At 52.9% G+C, this 18,968-nt stretch overlaps 10 protein-coding genes across 10 annotated transcripts; 5 read left to right on the plus strand and 5 right to left on the minus strand.

Moving 5' to 3' along the window:
* Window positions 1–1,504: 1,504 nt before the first annotated feature.
* AB675_7614 (uncharacterized protein) lies at window positions 1,505–2,116 on the plus strand (the record flags this gene model as incomplete). The annotated part of the gene is made up of 1 exon (XM_018147996.1): window positions 1,505–2,116. The coding sequence occupies one exon, from the start codon at window positions 1,505–1,507 to the stop codon at window positions 2,114–2,116; it is 612 nt and encodes a 203-aa protein (XP_018000511.1).
* Window positions 2,117–2,518: 402 nt separating this feature from the next.
* On the minus strand, window positions 2,519–4,662 carry AB675_7615 (uncharacterized protein; the record flags this gene model as incomplete). Its single annotated transcript, XM_018147997.1, has 3 exons — window positions 2,519–3,031; window positions 3,052–3,630; window positions 3,685–4,662. The coding sequence occupies 3 exons, from the start codon at window positions 4,660–4,662 to the stop codon at window positions 2,519–2,521; spliced, it is 2,070 nt and encodes a 689-aa protein (XP_018000461.1).
* A 422-nt stretch (window positions 4,663–5,084) lies between these two features.
* AB675_7616 (uncharacterized protein) lies at window positions 5,085–8,308 on the minus strand (the record flags this gene model as incomplete). The annotated part of the gene is made up of 3 exons (XM_018147998.1): window positions 5,085–5,353; window positions 5,496–6,372; window positions 8,177–8,308. 3 exons carry the CDS (start codon window positions 8,306–8,308, stop codon window positions 5,085–5,087), a joined length of 1,278 nt encoding a protein of 425 aa, XP_018000224.1.
* A 40-nt stretch (window positions 8,309–8,348) lies between these two features.
* On the plus strand, window positions 8,349–9,248 carry AB675_7617 (Vacuolar basic amino acid transporter 1; the record flags this gene model as incomplete). Its single annotated transcript, XM_018147999.1, has 1 exon — window positions 8,349–9,248. The coding sequence occupies one exon, from the start codon at window positions 8,349–8,351 to the stop codon at window positions 9,246–9,248; it is 900 nt and encodes a 299-aa protein (XP_018000561.1).
* A 55-nt stretch (window positions 9,249–9,303) lies between these two features.
* On the plus strand, window positions 9,304–10,037 carry AB675_7618 (uncharacterized protein; the record flags this gene model as incomplete). Its single annotated transcript, XM_018148000.1, has 2 exons — window positions 9,304–9,612; window positions 9,675–10,037. The coding sequence occupies 2 exons, from the start codon at window positions 9,304–9,306 to the stop codon at window positions 10,035–10,037; spliced, it is 672 nt and encodes a 223-aa protein (XP_018000556.1).
* A 57-nt stretch (window positions 10,038–10,094) lies between these two features.
* On the minus strand, window positions 10,095–10,529 carry AB675_7619 (uncharacterized protein; the record flags this gene model as incomplete). Its single annotated transcript, XM_018148001.1, has 1 exon — window positions 10,095–10,529. The coding sequence occupies one exon, from the start codon at window positions 10,527–10,529 to the stop codon at window positions 10,095–10,097; it is 435 nt and encodes a 144-aa protein (XP_018000325.1).
* A 485-nt stretch (window positions 10,530–11,014) lies between these two features.
* AB675_7620 (uncharacterized protein) lies at window positions 11,015–12,085 on the minus strand (the record flags this gene model as incomplete). Its single annotated transcript, XM_018148003.1, has 1 exon — window positions 11,015–12,085. The coding sequence occupies one exon, from the start codon at window positions 12,083–12,085 to the stop codon at window positions 11,015–11,017; it is 1,071 nt and encodes a 356-aa protein (XP_018000313.1).
* Window positions 12,086–13,004: 919 nt separating this feature from the next.
* AB675_7621 (uncharacterized protein) lies at window positions 13,005–15,069 on the minus strand (the record flags this gene model as incomplete). Its single annotated transcript, XM_018148004.1, has 2 exons — window positions 13,005–13,553; window positions 14,515–15,069. The coding sequence occupies 2 exons, from the start codon at window positions 15,067–15,069 to the stop codon at window positions 13,005–13,007; spliced, it is 1,104 nt and encodes a 367-aa protein (XP_018000540.1).
* A 956-nt stretch (window positions 15,070–16,025) lies between these two features.
* Window positions 16,026–16,967, plus strand: AB675_7622 (uncharacterized protein; the record flags this gene model as incomplete). The annotated part of the gene is made up of 3 exons (XM_018148005.1): window positions 16,026–16,287; window positions 16,338–16,505; window positions 16,552–16,967. The coding sequence occupies 3 exons, from the start codon at window positions 16,026–16,028 to the stop codon at window positions 16,965–16,967; spliced, it is 846 nt and encodes a 281-aa protein (XP_018000405.1).
* Window positions 16,968–17,932: 965 nt separating this feature from the next.
* On the plus strand, window positions 17,933–18,524 carry AB675_7623 (uncharacterized protein; the record flags this gene model as incomplete). The annotated part of the gene is made up of 3 exons (XM_018148006.1): window positions 17,933–18,024; window positions 18,126–18,226; window positions 18,280–18,524. 3 exons carry the CDS (start codon window positions 17,933–17,935, stop codon window positions 18,522–18,524), a joined length of 438 nt encoding a protein of 145 aa, XP_018000257.1.
* Between the last annotated feature and the right edge of the window lie 444 nt (window positions 18,525–18,968).

Raw genomic sequence — 18,968 nt, forward strand, 5'->3', positions numbered from 1 at the left:
AATGAGATTCGAAACCCATGAGCTGAGCCCATTCCTTTTCGTGAAGGAGGTCGTTCTTGTATTGCAGCCGGACTCCTATGATCCCACGGACTGTGCTTGGGAGTACTCGAGGCTGCAGTCGAGCAAAGATGTCGCACTCATACTTGTGATATGCTTTCCAGGAGTGCTTCTAACAGCTTTCATTGCAAAAAGATACGATCTTACAGCCGGCGCATCGCTTGGGGCCGACCAATTCCGGTTCGCAAGATGCATTGAGAACGTGAGCATTCTGTGGGCGCAGGCACGAGTAGCACGTGCAGCCCAGCTGGAAGGTTTCCAACGCGAGAATTAGTGGCCGTCTGATGAATAGAATCTGGTCATTCTCCTGGACGTTGCAAATCGTGGTCAGACCTTTACCCAGATTCCCGTGGTCTTCAGCCCAGACTCGTTTGTGGAAGATCGCTTGCTCCAACGGCGCGTTAGGACCGCCAAGAGACGTATAACGCAGCATCTAGGTTCATCAAAAGTGATTTATGATGTCGGGGGGGAAGAGGTCCCGACGCATCTACGGTGAATATGAACGAACGCGAGCGGTCAGAGGCTTGGCAGGCGCGCATCTGTCGCGTGACTGAAGCTTCCTCCGTGAAGCTTTCCCCCTCACTCACATCACCTAGCCAGAAGCCAGAGATCCACGGTCATCCCTCTGCCAAAGCTCGTTGCTGGCTTTCGACCGCGATGTCGGCAGCACTCTGATTTCTACACGAACAGCTGCTTCGAAGCGATACCAGATGACACGGTTGCGCTCTCTCATGGTCCCCCAGATTCCGGATCCGCGATGATCCACGGCGCGCAGTGTTCACTCTCGCAACATCTTGCATATATCAGTCAAGTGAGAGCGCTGTGCCTCGCCCAACAGAATCAAGCGCAAGCCACCAGCGAGTGCCAGCGTTGCAATGACGGAGGCGGGACACCGATGCCGATGCTTGGCGCTACACCGGTCACAGCAGCAGCACCAGATAGACTCGGACTGCTTGACGCACCAGGCTGGAAGGCTTCACGGAAGAAGACTCTCTGGCATCAGTGTCGATATTGACACAGCCTCACATGTTCCCCAGTGGCATTGCCAACCAACGATGAGATGGCATTAGACGAAGGCGCCTAACCATCTGGCTGAAGAGCCCCTGTGTCCTGAAGAGGAAACCCAAGGGGAAATTTGGCCAGCGCGCTTGGCGACCGCTTTCGCATGTTCAAAGATTCAGACACAGCAACCGAAATTGAACACACACAAACTTAGCACAATTTTTGAACTACACAACACAACCTGCCTGAGTGCCTGAGGCACGTTTGAGAACCTCACACATGCAGCGCCATGTACAGTAAGTTATAAAGGTAAGGCATGCCTCTGTTCGAGATTGAGGAAGACTTTGATTCAGCAGCATCCTCTCTCTCAGTCGCTCACTTCTCTATTTCTTCTGTTCTTCTGTCAGTGTAGCTCGACATCACGTATACCCGTTCCCATCGAAACATGGATCAGAAGTCGTTCCTCGTCATCGCGGGTCTGGCCTTGTCCACAGTGGCTGTACCGGTCCTCCACGTCGACCGGAAGCGCTCAGACGACCAGCCATCTTGGGAGAACATCGCCTCAGCCACGGGCACGTACTGGACAGACGCACCAGTGCCAACGTCCAGCTTCGTGTGGAAAAATTTGCCATCGACCTCCGGAGTCGCTTACTGGTCCGATGCACCTGTGCCAACGTCACTCCAGTCATGGGAAAATATACCATCTACGAACGGGCCGTATTGGTCAGAGGCACCCGTGCCGACTCCAGGTCAACCGTGGGAGAACATCCCATCCACCACTGGGCCGTACTGGTCAGACCTGCCTGTGCCGACGCCATTCCAGCCATGGGAGAACATTCCGTCTACCACAGGGCCCTACTGGTCAGATGAGCCAATTCCGACAGCATGGGTGCCTTGGGACACTAGTTCCACTTCCACATCTGGCGGTTCCTACTGGTCGGACGTGCAGCCACCGGTCCCGACACCACACAATCCAGGCTGGGAAGCGGTTCCTTCATGGACCAACGAGCCCAGCGCTTCGGCATACTGGTCGGATGCACCGAAAGCGCCTATCTGAAGCGAGGCCCCAGAACCGACTCTTGTTGTCTAGGGCGCAAAGCTCTCCAGATTCATGTTGCGCGACAGCATAGTTTGTTCTTAGAAGTGATTGAGGTCAGCGGCTTGTTGTAACTTAGATTCTGCTGGTTTCATATATTAGTCGAAAGGTCAAGCATTCCAATCCCAGGTAGTGGTCCATCCGAAGAGAGGTGACACGAGTGTTTCGAATTCATGTCCACACGGACGGGATGTTTAATACTCGGGTACGAAAACTTGTGGACGTCTTGTTGGCATTGTCTCGAACTACCTAGGTACGGTATTGCTAGAAAACCCAAGTTCTAGGTGACGTCCAGCCTCATACTGGATACCTCGAAAGACTGTCATCAAACCACTGCTGTTGGTCTCCCCAGGTATTCGCAAGCTACTGCTGCTTATTCGGCGCAATACTCGTTCGCCGCGAGATCTGCTTCCCCCTTGTTTTGATCTTCATGTGTTCCGTTTCCCATGTTTCCGGGAAGAACACGAGCAGAAATCTGCCGATTCTCCTTCTCAGCTTGAACTTGAATTTGATCTTGACCAAAATCACACAAACCGCCACCACCACTGCCATGAAAGGCACAGCGATCTCCCAGAACAGCTTCGATGACCTCGAAGTAGTTCTGATGTCTGTGGTGTTCATGCCCAGGATGCTACTGATGAAGTTCAAAGGCAAAAAGACGATCGTGATAAGCGTGAAGACAAAGATGGCCTTGTTGTTGCCTTCATTGCTGACATCGATCGAATTGCTCGTCATCGTTTCTGCCTCGCCCGCGTAATTCTTGAGGGTCCTGAAATGATCGATCATATCGTCCAAGAATGTTTCCGTTCGCTTGTTGATGCGTTTGTCCAGAGTTTGGTTCGGCGACTCGCGGACCTCCAAAATTTTGAGAGTGACCTGTTTTGGTCTTCTAGTACCTTGCTTATCGCGCCTAGCTGATCATTGAGGTATCTCAACTCCTCGTACATTTCTGCCGAGGCTTCCTGATTTGCTCTTTCGTTGCAGATCGTTGTCCATCGGCGGTAGATATGTTCGAGATCGCAGTGTGGTCGTTCGTTGTCGTCCTCATGCATTTCCGAGCATGATATGGAGAATGCATTCTGTAGCAAGAGTGCGAACATCGTGTCGGCGGATTTGACCGACTCCAGAAGATATTCGCGGTTGTCACCGTTCTCCTTGAAATCTCTCGCATCGCGCAGTAGAGCCACTTCACATTCTGTCCAGCCGCTTTCCACAATCTTCCACATATGTTCGGCCGCTGCTTGGCTACCTCTAGGAGCATCGGGCAGAAGTACAGCCAGGAACGATAGCAGCAGGAGAACAATGTCTCGGAACTGCGACACGAAACTGGGTGGCAACGCGAAATTGAGCTGCTCAATGTAATTGCCTGTGTCTGATCTGGCAGATGACAGAATCTCATAGCATTGTTGTTCGGTTTGAGCGAGATCTGTCTTGATCCAAGCCAGCACACTGTACTTAAAATGGGTATCTGCTTTCTGGAGCACACAAGTCAGTCATGAATGATGGCGACCTCTTGGACAAGCACTTACATCTCGACCGACGTCCGATGCTTGGCAGATGCCGTAAACAATGCCCCAGATGCGCTGCACCAGACTAGCATCCTGGTTGTTGCGTCCGATAAAACACCTCAGGATCGTGTCTATGCTCGACACAATATCGACCTTGAGACTCACCATCCGCCTGGCATCCTTATGAGTGTCTCCGCTGTTCTGCCTCTCGATTTTGAGACCCTGCAAAAGGGCGTCAACCTCTTGAAAAGACTTTGACTTGACCGCCTGGAATTGAATTGGAGCTATGGGGAAGTCCTCGGAAACATAGTGACCCGAGGACATTTCCACCGTCAGGATCTCTAGTATTCCTCTAGCATGTTCGATTGCCTTCTCGCGGTCATACGTGGATCGAGCAGGCTGCCTCGATACCCCGGTATCTGGGCTCTGAACGTTATCCTCAGGCTGTATATCACGTGGCGTGGCCGCTATCTCTGAAGGCGCCCATTCGAAGTAAGGCTCAAGATCTTTGAGGTTGTTAAGCTTCCGCGGTGACTTCGTTGAAGAGGCACGCTGGACATCACGTATGCCGAGTCCAGCGTCGCTGGATGCCGACGCGGTACTCTTATCTACCGAGTCGAGCGTAACAATTGAGTTGAAGGCATCTCCAGTGGATAGTGGCTGTGGGCTTGCAGCAAAGCGTTTTCCAATAACATGACGAGGGTGAAATTCTGTGGCTCCAACTATTGGCGGGAGCCGCGGTGTAATGGCTACTGGCCCTGAATGCGTCATAGGACTTATTGGTGCTCGAGGTCGGAAGATCGATGGAGGCTTATATTTTGCATCCTGTGAGTTTTCTGGCTTGACTGGCGGAATCGGCAAGCTTGTAGATGAAGCCGGCGCGGTCCCATGCACAATTGTGACGCGGGGGACTTTCCGGCGCCTTGTCAAGGAATCGAACAACTTAGGGCTGGAAGGCCTCGTCATCTGAGCTTCGAGGTCTGAGATGTTAATGTCCATGGTTTTACTACGACTGGATCTGCTCATGATCGGGCCATTGGTGACTGAGCCCACTCCATCTATCGAAGTAGCAGACTTGCGCAAATTTGGGGCATGGGGCGGCTCAAGATATCGCTACTGTGCCAATGCAGAATCGATTCTTGGAACGCCCGCTTTCGCAAGCTCGGTAGCTCGTCGATCAGGCGGGCGAAATCGTTCCAGTATGGGGCCATCTGCAGCCAATTCTGAGGGAACGTTGATACGAACAGTAGCTCGCTGCTTCGCTGCGGCATCGGCCTTTTCGATTCCGACTTTTGACGTCCGAATTTCGTCTTTGTCGGTAAATGACGGTCTCCGAGAAGCTGCTTTGCTGCTCCGTCCTGACTTGACTCGATCGACTGCATCCGGAGCCTGTCTGTCGACAGTCGATGTTTTCTTCTGGTCTACACTCGAGTTTGATGATGTAGTTCCCACTCTTGTGCCTTTCGACGGAGGCGGACTTCGAGGTATGCAGCATCCTCGTCGAGAAGGACGCCCCCGGGATCGATCAGCTGATACCTCACAGCTGCATACAGCAAGCGCTGCCCGAGTTGAATTCGACGTGCTTCGAGAAGACTCGCCCTCGTGACCTTGAGCTCTGCGTCAATCCTACGTAGCTTTGCCAGATGCTCAGTACGATCCCTCTGAGACACGACTTTGCGGTTGCTTTGCTCTGCGCGTAGTTTTTTTTGTAATAGTTCCGAGGTAAGCTTTTGGACCATCAGGTCCCATGTAGCACTACGGAACGACCAGAATTTGCGAGTCGAAAAGGTAACGTTCAAGCGACTGTCGTTCATTTCCTTCAGCAACCTCACTGAGACCTTTGCTGAAGAATTCGGTGACGTTTTTGCTTGCCGTCAAGTCCTGCCATCTGCTTCGGTTGATGAGTCGGAAGTTCGCGTCAACGATCTTGAAGGCGGAATCATCCTGACTCAGCTGAACGCTGAGCTCGTCTTCTTTGGGAATCTGCCTTTCAATAGCAGCGACCGTATTCAAAAAGCCGACCCAGGTACGGCATCTGAATTCATGTGTGGCCGCGCCGCCCAGATTCGTGTATTCGACGTGAATTCTCATGTCCTGTACGTCTGGCTTTTGATGCGTGATATTTTCACCCAATAATTCTTCGACCGAGAACGGTGAGCAGGTAACGATAGTCTTCGTATTGATGATGACAGCCCAAAACTCGGGGACGTGAATCAGTGGCTGGTCATGATCGTCCTCATTCTCTAGTCTGACCATCGCTTGGTGCCAGTCTCGATCAAGGCCTGGTGCCAATATATTGGTGTACTGCATGAGACTTCTGATTGGGTGGCCCTCGCGCTTGCGAAGTTCTTTTGTTGCAAGCTCTTGATGATGATCCTTGGAGTATGCTTCTGCATGCACAAGCTTATGGGTCTTCTCGAACATTGTCTGAAGCAGCTGACGTACCATGCCGTGTTGTTGCGTGGGCTTATCGTGATGGACAACTGGCTCTTCGCCATGCATCGAGCTGAACACTGGTATGGAGATGAAGGTCGCTTTGACCTCACTCTTTGCATCGGCGAAGTTGACGTTCTCCTTGACCTGATGCACGAGAGGCTTGAAATACTTGCCACTGGCGAACATTCGCCGCATGTGCTTGGCTTCCTCGAGACATTTACGAGCTACAGTGTGCTCGTGTTTGAAAAGGCCTGGTATGCCATCGATCGTTTGCTGGGTCTGGCGTTAGCGACGTGTGACTTGAGGGCTTCCGCCTGGACTGGAGTGGTGGTAAAAGAGATTGAGGAGTCTGAAGGCATTTCGACGAGCTTGCGCGTGCTCTACATCGCCATCTAGGAACGTGTCTCCAGGGTAGAGCCGTTCGTCGATAGCAAGGGGTATGCTAATGCAATTCCGCTCGTCTTGCCACGGTCACAGCGAATGAACAGTCCTCGGACGAGTGAACGCGCTAGGTCCGTATGACATGCGCTTGCGTACACTTACGAGCAGCACTCGAATGCGCCCAGGGATGAACAGGCTAGCTTCTGATGGACACGATGAACTTGCCACAAAGTGCTCGAAATGCATTTCACGAGTGCGCTGATGATGCACCCAGCAGAAGTCGGTCAAGATGGTAGACATCTCACTAAGCGGGCCCTCTTCTGCGACGAGATATACCTTCTCTGAAGCATGGTTGTTCGGGTCCACAATCCATCTACTTTGCTGTATGTCGAGCAGAGTTACGGTGTGGCCGTCCAACGTCGACTTGTTGTCAGCCTGAGTGCCTTTGTGACTGTGCGGCCTAGGTTGTCTGAGGGTTGGACCACTCGGGCTACGGCTGTGATGCCTGGGCAACGATTGATTGGTTGGTGTTCTGGGTCGAAAGGATTCCCCAAACAGAGTATCGTCTGTGTTCTGATTGGCATCAACGCTCCCGCTGACTGAACGTAGTGGATCTAGTTCTACAGCTGTCGGCTCCGTAGATCTGGAGCTAGGTCCTCGTCGCGCTCGTGTAGGAACTTTCTGAAATGCTTTGGGCGAGGCGTGCCGGCTACCGGGGGAGCCTTGGTCGGCCATCGTAGACTGGTGGAGGAGCAGCCCGATGAAAGCGCCGGGTGGTGTCAGTGTTGTGCAGTGTGGAACAGCAAGGCTGAAGGTTATTGGAAACACTCACATACTCCAGATGTGAAGTGTGGGTCGCAAAGACATTTATACGCTATGAGCTCCAGTCAGCGATTCTCCCTGTGTTACGGAGGCAGCCGCTGTCTTCAGGCTGAGGACAACGGCATCGCTTCCCGGTCTGGGGCGAAGGAGGCGATGTTCAATAGCTTGTCAGCAGCATCTGCAATGTCGAGTGTAGGCAGCGAATCATGTTGCTCCTTGACCGTGATGCGAAGCGATCGGGTGCATTAGCGGCTGCCTTTTCTGGGCCGGACCTTTGGGGCTTGCATGATGGAGGTTCAGCCTCCTCGAAGGCGAAAGACCTTCTCATTGATCTTAGGGGACAAGCCTTGGTCGATATGTCAAGAACAATGCATACTGATGTGCAGGCATGTGTCGTCAGAGAAAGTCCTGCACTTTCTGCCCATGACTGCGTGTTCAGCTGGAAGATAGTCGATCAGGCTGCAGGACAAGTTGCCGATCGTGAGGGATCCATCGACAGTGCTCTGGTATCCCGCATCGTACGTCAGTAGTCATTGCGGGGCCTTCCTGGGTTCTTTTGCGCTCATCAGAACGTGTTGATTTCATGAGGCAAAGCTACAAAGGTATCTAGGTAGAGGCTTCAAAGTTGTGCTTATGAACGACGGTTGCCTTTTGCCCAGGCGACATGACTGACGTCACGCGTCTTTCACTTTAGGAAAGACATCCCGCCATTCAGGCCGCGCCTGCACCGAGGTCAAGTCGAACGAGGCAGCCGGAGAATGACACAGAGTTCTCATTGTACTGTCAACTTACTTGAGTGTGCAGCTCCGCTATATGATCTGATCAAAGACATTAGTGGTGACATGTTTTTTGAGATCGTTGGGCCCGATCTCACGCTGAGCTTTTCGTCTGACTGGCAATTTTCGAGCGATCTTGGCATGTAGCGCAGGGCGGCGACTTTCTTGCCATTGGTCGTCATCAACGCCACCACGGACATCCATCGAAGCCCATTGTCCTTCTTTCCCATGTTGGAGTGCACAATCTGAGGAGCCGCACAGTGTCCCGCGATGACAAGCGCTGCCGATGAAAACTCGGAAAGAGCACCTCTGCTCCACTCAAGCTCTTCCACTTTGCACGAAGAAAGCGACGACGCACCGAAAGGCACGGCACAACACACGATCTCAAACACCAGAGGCGCCTTGATATGCTTGAGCATATGGGTGCTCATTTTCGTCTTGACATGCAACATATCGCTCTTGACGACGGTGCAAGGCACCATCGCTACTGCCCTTGATGCTTTCGACTCTGTGAGCTGGTTCACCTCGACGTACCTCATCGCTCTGACCAGCCTAATTCCGGTAGCTGGCCGATTCTGCATCATCTTCACGCCTAGATATTATCTCTTCGCTTCCGTTCTGGTCGTTGCAGTTGGCCTGCTCATCACATCCCAAGCTGGGAGCTTGGCAATATTTCTGGTCGGACGAGCTCTCACAGGCATCGGTGCTGCAGCCTTCACGCCTGTCGCTCTCATCCTGGTCGCGGATCTGACCAGCACGCGTCGGCGAGGTCTCTTCTTCGGTCTCATCAATGTCTGCTACACGACCGGGGTCTCATTAGGCGCCGTGCTCGCCGGTGCTCTGGAGCCTGCACTTGGGTGGCGAGCTGTTTTCTGGCTGCAAATTCCATTGGTTTTGGTTGGTGGCCTCCTCGCTCTAGCAACTCTGCCTGAGCCTAGCGAGGGCCGACAACAGCCCGATTCTGACGATGAGTCATTCCTACACAAGCTGTCACGAATCGACTATCTTGGTATCCTGAGCCTGATCTCTGCGGTAACCCTGCTTCTATATGGCTTGTCAGCGTCCAGAATCCATGCCACGCCTATCATCCTTGCGGTTGCAGGCTTCATGCTGTTCGTGTTTGTCGAGGCGAAATGGGCGATCGACCTATCATACCTCCTAGCGTCATGAAATCGAAAGCAATGCTGTTCACTGGCCTTTCCACACTTGGGCTCATGACTGCAAGATGGGCTGTACTATTCTACACTCCGGTGTATGCCATTTCTGTACGTGGCTGGACGCTGCTGTCGCTGGCCTCATGCTCATACCAACGAACGCTGGCTTTGGTTTAGGCGGGGTCCTGGCGGGCTGGCTGCACATCAAGAAGTCCGGATCTTTCTACACGTCATGCTTGATCTGCTTTGTGCTTTTCGCTGCCTCAAACCTAGTCATCTCACAAATTGCGACACCCAACGCCAACATATACGTCTTCGTCACAGTCCTGTTCTGTAACGGCTTTATCACCGGCGCATTGCTCAACTACTCGCTGGCACATGTGCTGTATCTTACGCATCCCTCAAGTCATGCAATTGTGCTGCCGCTTATCGCTATGTTCAGAGGCCTATCGGCTCATTCGGCTCGGCCATCTCTGGCGGCCTGTTCATTCGCACACTCCAAGAAGCGCTCCGTCATGGCTTCAAGCACGAAAACGTGAAGGGCAAGGCCGATCTTATACGAAGGTTACTTGGGAATCCAAGGCTTGTGTATCAGCTTAGTGGTATTGAGCATGATGTTGCCGTGGAAGGTTACGTTAGCGCTCTCCGGATGCTCTTCATCTTCGGAGCTGTGCTATCACTGGCTATGCTAATCTTCCAAGCTCTGACAGGTTGGACGCCTCCAGATACCAAGGATCTCTCCGCAGATGAGCGGCATGCAGCAGGACTATCGCCTATTGTGTCTCGCGAGGCTGTCACGGGCTAAGGTCCGTTGAACGGACTTGACGTGACGCCGGGATTGCTATGCCAAAGAATCACCTGCCTATGAAGCCCGCCTCACAACAACACTCCCAATCCCCTCTCCCACCAACTCCTCACGTCCGTCGCCGAGAAACACCGCATCCAACTTCCGACTCTCCAGCGCTTGCCCACCACAACTCTGTCCCTTATAGAAGAATATACTGCCCGAAAGCGCCGGGGACCCAGCGCCAAACTCATCGATCTCGAATGCTTTGTAGCCTAGCACGGCGCCATTGCTGTCGAACACCTGCTCCAGGTTGCGGCACTGTCCAATGTTGGCGGAGGTGAAGCTGATGAAGTGGTAATTGGCTGCTGTAGAGGGCGAGCAGGAGGGATTGGTGTAGGTGAAGAAGGTGAGTGTTAGGGTTTGGGAGACTTGGCGAAGTGAGATGAGGTGGGCGTTGCCCAGGGCTGTAAGGAAGAGGCCAAGACTTGGAAGGAATGGGGAAGGCTTCATGATTGTCCGCTGGGCTGATGAAGTATGCTGGATAGGCTCAAGTTGTGAGATTCAGACAAGTAGATGGGAGTCGTCACTTGGAGGCTCTCAAGTTGTTTATATGCGCCACCCTTATGCCCGCGTGACTGTCGTAGAGTACTGACATTACTTCGTGCAAACGACTAGCATCGGCTCTTCTGATCGGCCCCTGACCCATGGTGTCAAGGAGTCTGTCCGACTGGTGGAGGAGTCCTTGTGAAACAACATGCCGTCGAACATGCTGACGCCTCACGGAAGTTGGAGAGTAGGCGGCAGTTGAGATCTTGCAGGCCTTGCTATACTTCTGCTCGTATGTACATGCTATCGGTGAGGACCAGGCTGGAGGGCTTGGCACAGCGGAGGATGCATATCCGTGTTGAATGCGTTGTGAGCGAAGAGAACGACTTGGTGTATCCTTCGAGCATGTTCGTAAGTTCTGACTCCAGCGTCAGCTGAACTCGCCTCAATCATAGCAGCGCTGCTGCCACAGCAATCAGCCCACCAATTACTAGGACCGAAGCACTCGTCGTCGACAGGGCCTCATACCCACTAGCACCGCCCTCCTGAACGCTATAGCTCCCGTTGCCACTGGCATACTCCTCCCCACTGTCGGTCTCATTGACCAGCACCGGCAGCCCGTCCACACCCCTCACAAAACTCATCCTCTCCCGACGCACATTGTCCTCAACCTCCTGTTCATACGTCAACTCCGTATTTTTCCAGAAATCATAGTCGGTCACAGTCGGCACTCTCCTCGTCCCTCCAAACACAACATACGCTGTCGTGTTCGTCCCCGTCGCCGCTCCGTCAATCGTACCAGCCTCTCTTCTCGGGAGAAAATATTCACTGGACGCCCAAATCTCGACGCTCGCTTCATTGTTGCTGAAGCGGTAGGTGAAGTTGAGTGCATTCTTCATGTTGAAGAGGAATGTTTGGCTGTTCCAGCAACCGCCATTGTCCGAGTGGAGGTCCTCGTAGGTGCCGCAGTAGTACCGACTATTGGGATATCTGCAACCGAAGTAGATGTTTTGCGTGCGATCTTCAATGTCTGGCTCCTCGATCAGGGCGTTCTGTGTGCCATTGATCGTCCACGTATCCGGTCCGTCTTTGGCAGTGCGCGCCTCATCGAACGCGATGATAGCTGGCGTCCCACCGTTCTGGAAAGGTCCGCGAACCGAGCCATTCGTGACGAGCTGTGGTTGGAGGCGCAGATCATCAACAGGGTCTGTCAGTTCTCCTGACGTATGCGAGAATCGCAGTTCGGCGGACAGCGTGCTGGGATTGTCTGGGCTGCCAAGGGAGTCGGTGGGCGGGCAGATATCTAAGCTCGCGCCGGAGACAGTCGGAAAGCTCATAGACCTAGGGCACATGATGGTGTCATTGTAGTTGCGCTCGGCCACCCCATCGGCGATCTCGAGGTCCACGGAGAGCGAGCCGAAAAAGCGAATGCAGTATTGGTACTGGTTGAGAATTATGTCGTTGGCAGCGTGAGTTGATGCTGCCAAAGAGGCGGCGATTAGGGCGGACTGTAATCGCATATTTGCGCGTGTATTGGACGAGAGCAGCGCAAGTCGAGCGCAGCCATCGTGGCGGCGCCGTCTGTCGTCGTTTAAGTAGCACGGCGGTAATGTCCCAGAGTGCCATTGAGGCTAGGACGAGTCGCTCTGGCGGACGCTTGCATGGTGACCCATGAAGCCAAGCACGCCTGGAACAGGACGATTGGTCAAAACTGGAACGATTCGCGTGTTCGTTGGTGGGGGCCAGAATGGATGCGATGATACACACTCTTCGCTGATGAGGACTGAATCTGACAGAACTGAGGTCGAGCTGCTTGAACGCGCTGTTTCCGTCGTTCAAAAAGCATCGACTCTGCTCTTCGATCGAGCGTCTTTTGCGTGAAGAGCACAGAGAGCAATGAGCTCCGAGGCACCGTGAAGATCGGCGTGGCTGGCAGGTGGCCCCTGGACACGCGACGTATCTCACGAATACGAACAGCCCCCGACTGAAGGACGATGCCTTTGTATCGACTTAGCAGCTCACTTCAGCCAAGTCTGTCAGAGCCTGCAAGTGAGCACATATTGGTCAAATGCGGAATTGACGAGCTGCTGGAGTGGACAAGTCGAATGATCGTGGGCCGAGGCAGATCAGTCTCAGGACGAGCTGGTCATGGGCTGCTCCTGCAGGCACGCTGACCGAATCATCCTGGAATGAAGCTGTGGACGCACTGCAATACTTAAGGTTACCCGTGGTCGCAAGCACGGAAGTCATAGACAATGCGCAAACCGGAGCGGTTTATAATGAAGGAAGTCAAGGTGGGTGACTTCTACCTAATTTGAGAATGCTTCGCCAAGTGTCTCCAACCAAGGTTGAATATAAATCCCGAATCATCCTGTGTGCAGGTGCTGAGTACAGCATTCGTTCTAGACATCTTCATCACGTGAAATGCCAACCAACTCTTCATCGCCTGCCTCCTCCACCAGCAGTTACAGCACTCTTAGCACCATCAAGCTGTCTCTTCACCTGCTCTCTTTGCCTCTTGACCTGTTCCTGGTATGAGGTCTCTTTCCTCCTCAGTTCCGCTTCTCTTTGCTTCCTGTCCTCTTTACCACTCTTCCCAGGCGGACTGAGCAGGATTGGGTATGCACCAGGAACAGAGTCTTGTCCACTTGCGCAAGGCGGCTTGATGGCTATGCTGCCACGCAGGATTGCATCATAGCCATGCAGCTTTTCCGTGTCATCGATGATGTGGAAAGTTTCTTGGAAAGATTGCAGTCCGCCATCGTAACGACATCGAAGCGTGACGCAAGATGCAGTCGTCAGACTACCGAGCGAGCTTCTGTGAATCACGGTAGGGGTGCGAGATGCACGGCCCAGCGTGGCGACAGCCTTCGTGTTGGTGATGACGCTGAGACTCGCTGAAGTGTCGAATAGAGTCTTTGGTAACGGCACAAGATGCTCTTGGTCGTCGGCTATGACAGCAATCTGCACGTTCCGCGTTGTTGAGGCCTAGAAGCTTCGTCAGCTACCGCACAGGAAGAGCCTATAGCGAAGTCAGGTATACCATGTTCTTGTGGCTATCCACCTGGCTGTTTTGACGAAACAGCGTAGGCCTCCGTGCTTTCCACGACTGATATGAGGCTTCGACATCATGTTCGCGTGGCAAAACCGCAGTGGATCGACTGCGTTCTCGTCCTTCGGGCATTCTGGAGTTGTGCGATGCCCGAAATGCAAGGAAACCCAATCGATGACCTCAGTCTCCAGCACCTGCAGTTCGCTGTTGCTGCCTTAGCCCGGATTAGAATGTGTTTGCTGGCCACTTGTTGCCAACTCACCACGATTCCATCGAGAAGGATGGTCGCACTTGATATAGAATCCATCCATACGTCCGATGTGCCACGATGCAAGGCGCGGCGTAACCTGTCCCATGATCGAAGGTAGCTGCATGGAGCAAGTGAAGGAACTGTCAAGGATCAGCCCTGAAATTTGCGCCTTCGAAGCGGCATAGACCTAGAAGGCGGCCGAAACTGTCGCTGACTTGACCATTAAAAGCTGAAGCAGACTGTTGGTACTGGTCGATGGACTGACCGGATATTCTCATTTTGTATTTTTTTTCGTATCAGCCGTGCTGGCTCTGGTTGTAGCGAAAACTTCAGAGTTGGCGTGTAACATAAGCAAGTCAGGTGCACATCCCTCTGCACAACCACAGTCAAGATTGGGATGGCTTATCTTAAGCAGGCGCCATGTACTCGTCGCATTGCGCCTTAGTAGTACATAACTTTGTCAGAGGACTTTTCTGCATATATACACCCAGATGAACAATTGATAACTTTTTGTTTCAACTCCTTTGCTCTTAGTGTTGCGATGAAGCCTCTCAAACGATTCCGAAGCGCAGAACATCTCGACGCCTTCTCGAGGATGGCCGTCACGATGCTTTTGGTTGCTGAGCTTTTATGAGCTCGCTAAATACAGCGAAGTTGTTGAAAATCCATTCATGGCCCAGGATCATGTCGAAAGCTGCATTCTCCGTGCTGGCTAGCACATAAAATCGATCCCAGTGCAATTTGGCAGACGAATTTGGTGGACTCGACCCTATAGTTGACCAGGCAATTCTGGTGTGGCCAGCGATGGCTGTTCTGCCGGCTAAGGTATGAATGTCTTTTCGGAAAGGGCTGAAATTCATCATCAAGCCATCGAATGCTGACGCACTGATCAAATTGAGGTCGCTTCCTGTGTCGAGAAGTGCTCGCTTCAAGACTTTCTTCTCCTTCCCGTTGATGTCAACAGATCGAGCGATCACATCGAATACGAAACGATTGTGCGTCACGATCACATCTGGGATCTCGATGTGCGTTTCATTGTGTCGACCACGCTTTATATACCTCAGTACCGAGAACCATCGCTGCCAACGCCGACCTGTCTTTGCAAAAATATGATGTGAAGGCATGGGAGTTCTGCGAATGGCGGAGGTCTCCTCGGATTTGCTACCGAAGCAGCCTGCCATCCAAAGGCTAGCCTTCGACATAACGAGTGTTGCCAATGAATGCGTCTGGTCGACTTCTACTGGACGGCACTGTCCGTTGCACCCGGCGACTGCGTGTGATGAATTCAATGATGACGATGATCTGATCTGCGCTTCGTGAGTCGTTGCTGGGCTATTGAGTATATGAAGAACTCTCGAGAGGAAGTGCCTCATGTGGACTGCATTCCCTCCGAGACATGACAGTTCGCTGAAGCCGAGAGGGACAGCTCAGGGTCAGAGGCTGTTTTCGTACGTTGCACAACGGCACATGAAAAGGCTACCGTACGCATGATTGAACGTGGGCCCTTTTGAGCGGTCTGCGGCGATACACCTCCATCTCGGTCACTGTAGCAAACGCCACACCTCTGAGATTTCACACGAAAGACCACTGTTGCTGCATGCCGACAATGGCATTGGTGTGACCGCCATCTTGATTGTGCCGATATGTGTTGCCCTGACGAAGCGGTGCAGGCTGAAACGTTCTATCGTGTGGTGCGTCTGTATTGTGTTCATATCGTAGGAGATCGACCATGTTGGTGATATCTTGACATCAAACATCCGCTCAACGGCATTTTTGTGGTAAGCTGCAGGAGTATGCGGACACTGCGCGCAATGCCGCAGCACCGATTCGATTGGCAGAGAACGCCTAGAAGGTTTTCCAGTCTAGCAAAGCTCACATGGGTGCCGCCATCTGCCACATTCCGCTGCGTATATGTGGCGAATGCACATTTCTGTACCGACGAATAACACTCGTGGATTATTCTGTCTCGTTTTGGAAGTACAAAGCCACGAATCGGGCAGTAATCATGGCCTTTTGCCAATCATGAAATGCCTGGAATAGACCACTCAAAGTCATGCTCAAGACAATGCTCACCAAATATAAAACTGGAACGGCCCGCTCGCACAAGTACCTGCATGATTCCGATCCCTGTGACACAGTGGCACAAGACGGATAAGCCATGCCAGGATACGACAGCTTAGCAGAATTCATGTCTTCCAGACAAGACGTGAGCATCCTGAGACGATTCTCGGCTCTAAATACCGAGACGCTGTTGCACATGCAGGCGGAACTTCTTGGTCTTGAATTGACGGTCGAGGAGCTGAGGGCGAATCCAGACTTGAACGGGTTCAATGCATCGTGGCTCGGAGCACCCTATACAGACGCCAATACTGTGATTACTAGCGTGTTCGAGAGGATCCGGACGCTGTTGGACAAGTACTGTGAGAAAGTTCCTCGTGGCTGAGATGTCAAAAGCTGATCGCTGGCGCAGACAGCACAATCTTGCAGACGGCCAGAATTAACGCACTTGACAAACCTGCAAGTGACAGCTTTGAGTTACTGCAACGGTGGTATGACAGTGACGAAGAGCATGGCGGAAAAGCCTTCCTTGAGGGTACTGGTATTGAAGAGGCGGTGTTTCGAGACTCAAGGATTCGAGGTTCGTTCCGTCAGTCTGTGCTCGTGCGAGATGCTGACCTTGCCAGAGGACTTGTTAAGTATAAATCCAAGGCCTGGGAAAGATGATCCGATCGCTATCTTCGTTGGCAAATGGATCGTTCCTGTTTACGACAGATTTATTGGATATCGTCTTTCCGCGCACCGTGCCAAGTCCCTGCAAGCTGTCGAAAATGCTCGCGAATATGAGATGAAGGCGCTGAAGATGCTTGGAAACGTCATCTGCATGATTGTTTCAGCGGTGATGCCTGCTTTGGCGATACTCATCCTCTTCAATCTCAGGTCGACCATGGCCAGGCTGGTAGCGGTAGTCCTCCTGAGTTTGGGATTTGCAATGGTTATGGCTGTTGTGGCATCTAGAAAGGCAGACGTCTTCATGGCAACGACAGCGTTCGCCGCGGTACTCGTGGTGTTCGTTGGTTCTACTGATGATCTTGGTGGATAAGGATGATGTTGAGCTAGACAGAGGCATGGAAAGCAGTCTACGGCAAGCGCAACCTCGAATCGCAACTTCCTCAACGGACTTACTCTGTTCTGTTGAGCGCTTGCCAAGTTCAGCGATACTGTTTAGGCAAGGCAAGCGCAGCGTTGAATGTACTCGGCTGAATGCATCGTCGCCGCAGCTTGCTTCCTTGCTGAACCATTGATACCTAGGTAGGTTTATAGCCGCCCATAGCCATCGACCGTGGCGGTCCCGCAACAGTCACGTGATGCGGACATTCAGCTCCATCGCGGTCATCATGTTTCTCGCAAAGCGTCCAGGAGAACAATACCGGAGGAAAGCACCATGTCTTTGATGAGTAACATGAAGCAGTGAGGTGATTCTTGGGCGCCCGGCGGAAAGGGGCTCGAGGGGTTCATCGATTCATGACGGTGGATCCAGGCACGAAATGTCGAACAGGCGAGGTGGTCCGAGCGCAAGCTCCAAAAGAGCCTGAGACTTTTGGTGCCGTCAGTTCCCCCCAGTCGGCATCCAGCCAGCCAGGCCCCCCTCATCCCACAATTTTGTTCCTCTTCTCCTGTCGCCCTGCCCCTCAGCCATGAATCTGTCCGGACTTTGCTGAATTTATGGTTGGAATCTGACATCCGAGGAGCTCCCTCCCTTGCGGTTATGCAGGGCAGACGTCGTTTAGGGTTGCGGATAGCTCTCAGTCATGCAGGAACTGGCTGTGAGCTCATCGCCCACCGCCTACGCGTTTGCTCACCTCTCGTCACTTTCCCAGCCCAGCTTGCGCCCGTCTCTTGTCCCATTTTCCGCTCTCCTTCCTCCTTCTCTTCCTCTGTACTCCGGCTTTCCCCTGAAGTCATTGTACCTGAAGGACTTTGAAGCTTAGGAGCTTTCCAGTAGCTTCATACCTTAGCTGCTAACCGTTCCACACCTTACTCTTTCCTTTAGAGACATCTGTCAACATGCCTCGGAGGCGCAAGGATGAAGACGAGGATTCCGAGGAGGAGGAGCTCCAGGCTTTGCCCAGTGACGACGACGGCGAGGAAGAAGAAGAGTACGTTTTTTGCGCCTATATTCGTACTTCCTGGCCGCCTCTGGCTCGCAACCTCGTCGCATTCCCATGGACAGAGAGCACGTCTAATTTATCCCCTGCAGGTACGAGGAGTCTGACCTAGAGGACGACGAGGAAGGCGAGGAGGAAGATGAGGAAGAAGAGGAGGGCGACGAAGAGGCCGCAGATGAGGAGGAAGCGCCCGGTGAGTTGCGGTCCTCCCCAGGCTCTCGCCCAGATTACTGACCTGCACCCCAGCGCCATCAAAGAAGCGCAAGGCCGATGCCGATGAGGTAGTGCCCGACTCGAAGAAGACCAAGACAAATGGCGAGGAGGAGGACGAGGATGCAGAAGACGATGCTGCTGAAGCTCCAGAAGACGATGAGGATGAACAGGAGGGCGAAGAAGATGAGCCAGCGGTCAAGACCAAGGTCATCTCAGGCTCCGAGCCCAAAGTGGGCGCAGCCGAGGTGGACGACGAAGAGTACGAGGAAGAAGCTTAGGCTTCGACAAAAGCTGCAACCCAGGATAGTTAATATCATTCCACTGAAGGTGTGCTAGAACAGCCATGTCCGACGCGACACAGCCATAGTCGCATTTAACCGCATGGCCACTGTGGAAAATGCGAATCGAAGAAAATGAAAGTCACAAAGCCAGGCATCAAACCTCAATCTGCCCTCAATCCACTTCCTTGAACTGCATTGATTGTTGAAACCATTATGGTCTATGAAGCAATGACCGGAAACTGCGCCAAGGCGACGAGCCTAGTCTGCAGCAACCACACTCCTCTGAGGCGGCATATGAGCATCCTGGCGATTTTCGAGACATGCACTTCCGGGCACGTCTCAGATCGCGCAGTTACCGATCCAAGCGAATGTCTATCAAGATCTTCCCCGAGAAGGCCGCAGAGCGACGAGGTACGGTCCGACCTCACTGTACGCTGCCCG

The sequence above is a fragment of the Cyphellophora attinorum genome (assembly GCF_001299255.1).
Source record: "Cyphellophora attinorum strain CBS 131958 chromosome Unknown Contig12, whole genome shotgun sequence".
Classification (NCBI taxonomy): domain Eukaryota; kingdom Fungi; phylum Ascomycota; class Eurotiomycetes; order Chaetothyriales; family Cyphellophoraceae; genus Cyphellophora; species Cyphellophora attinorum.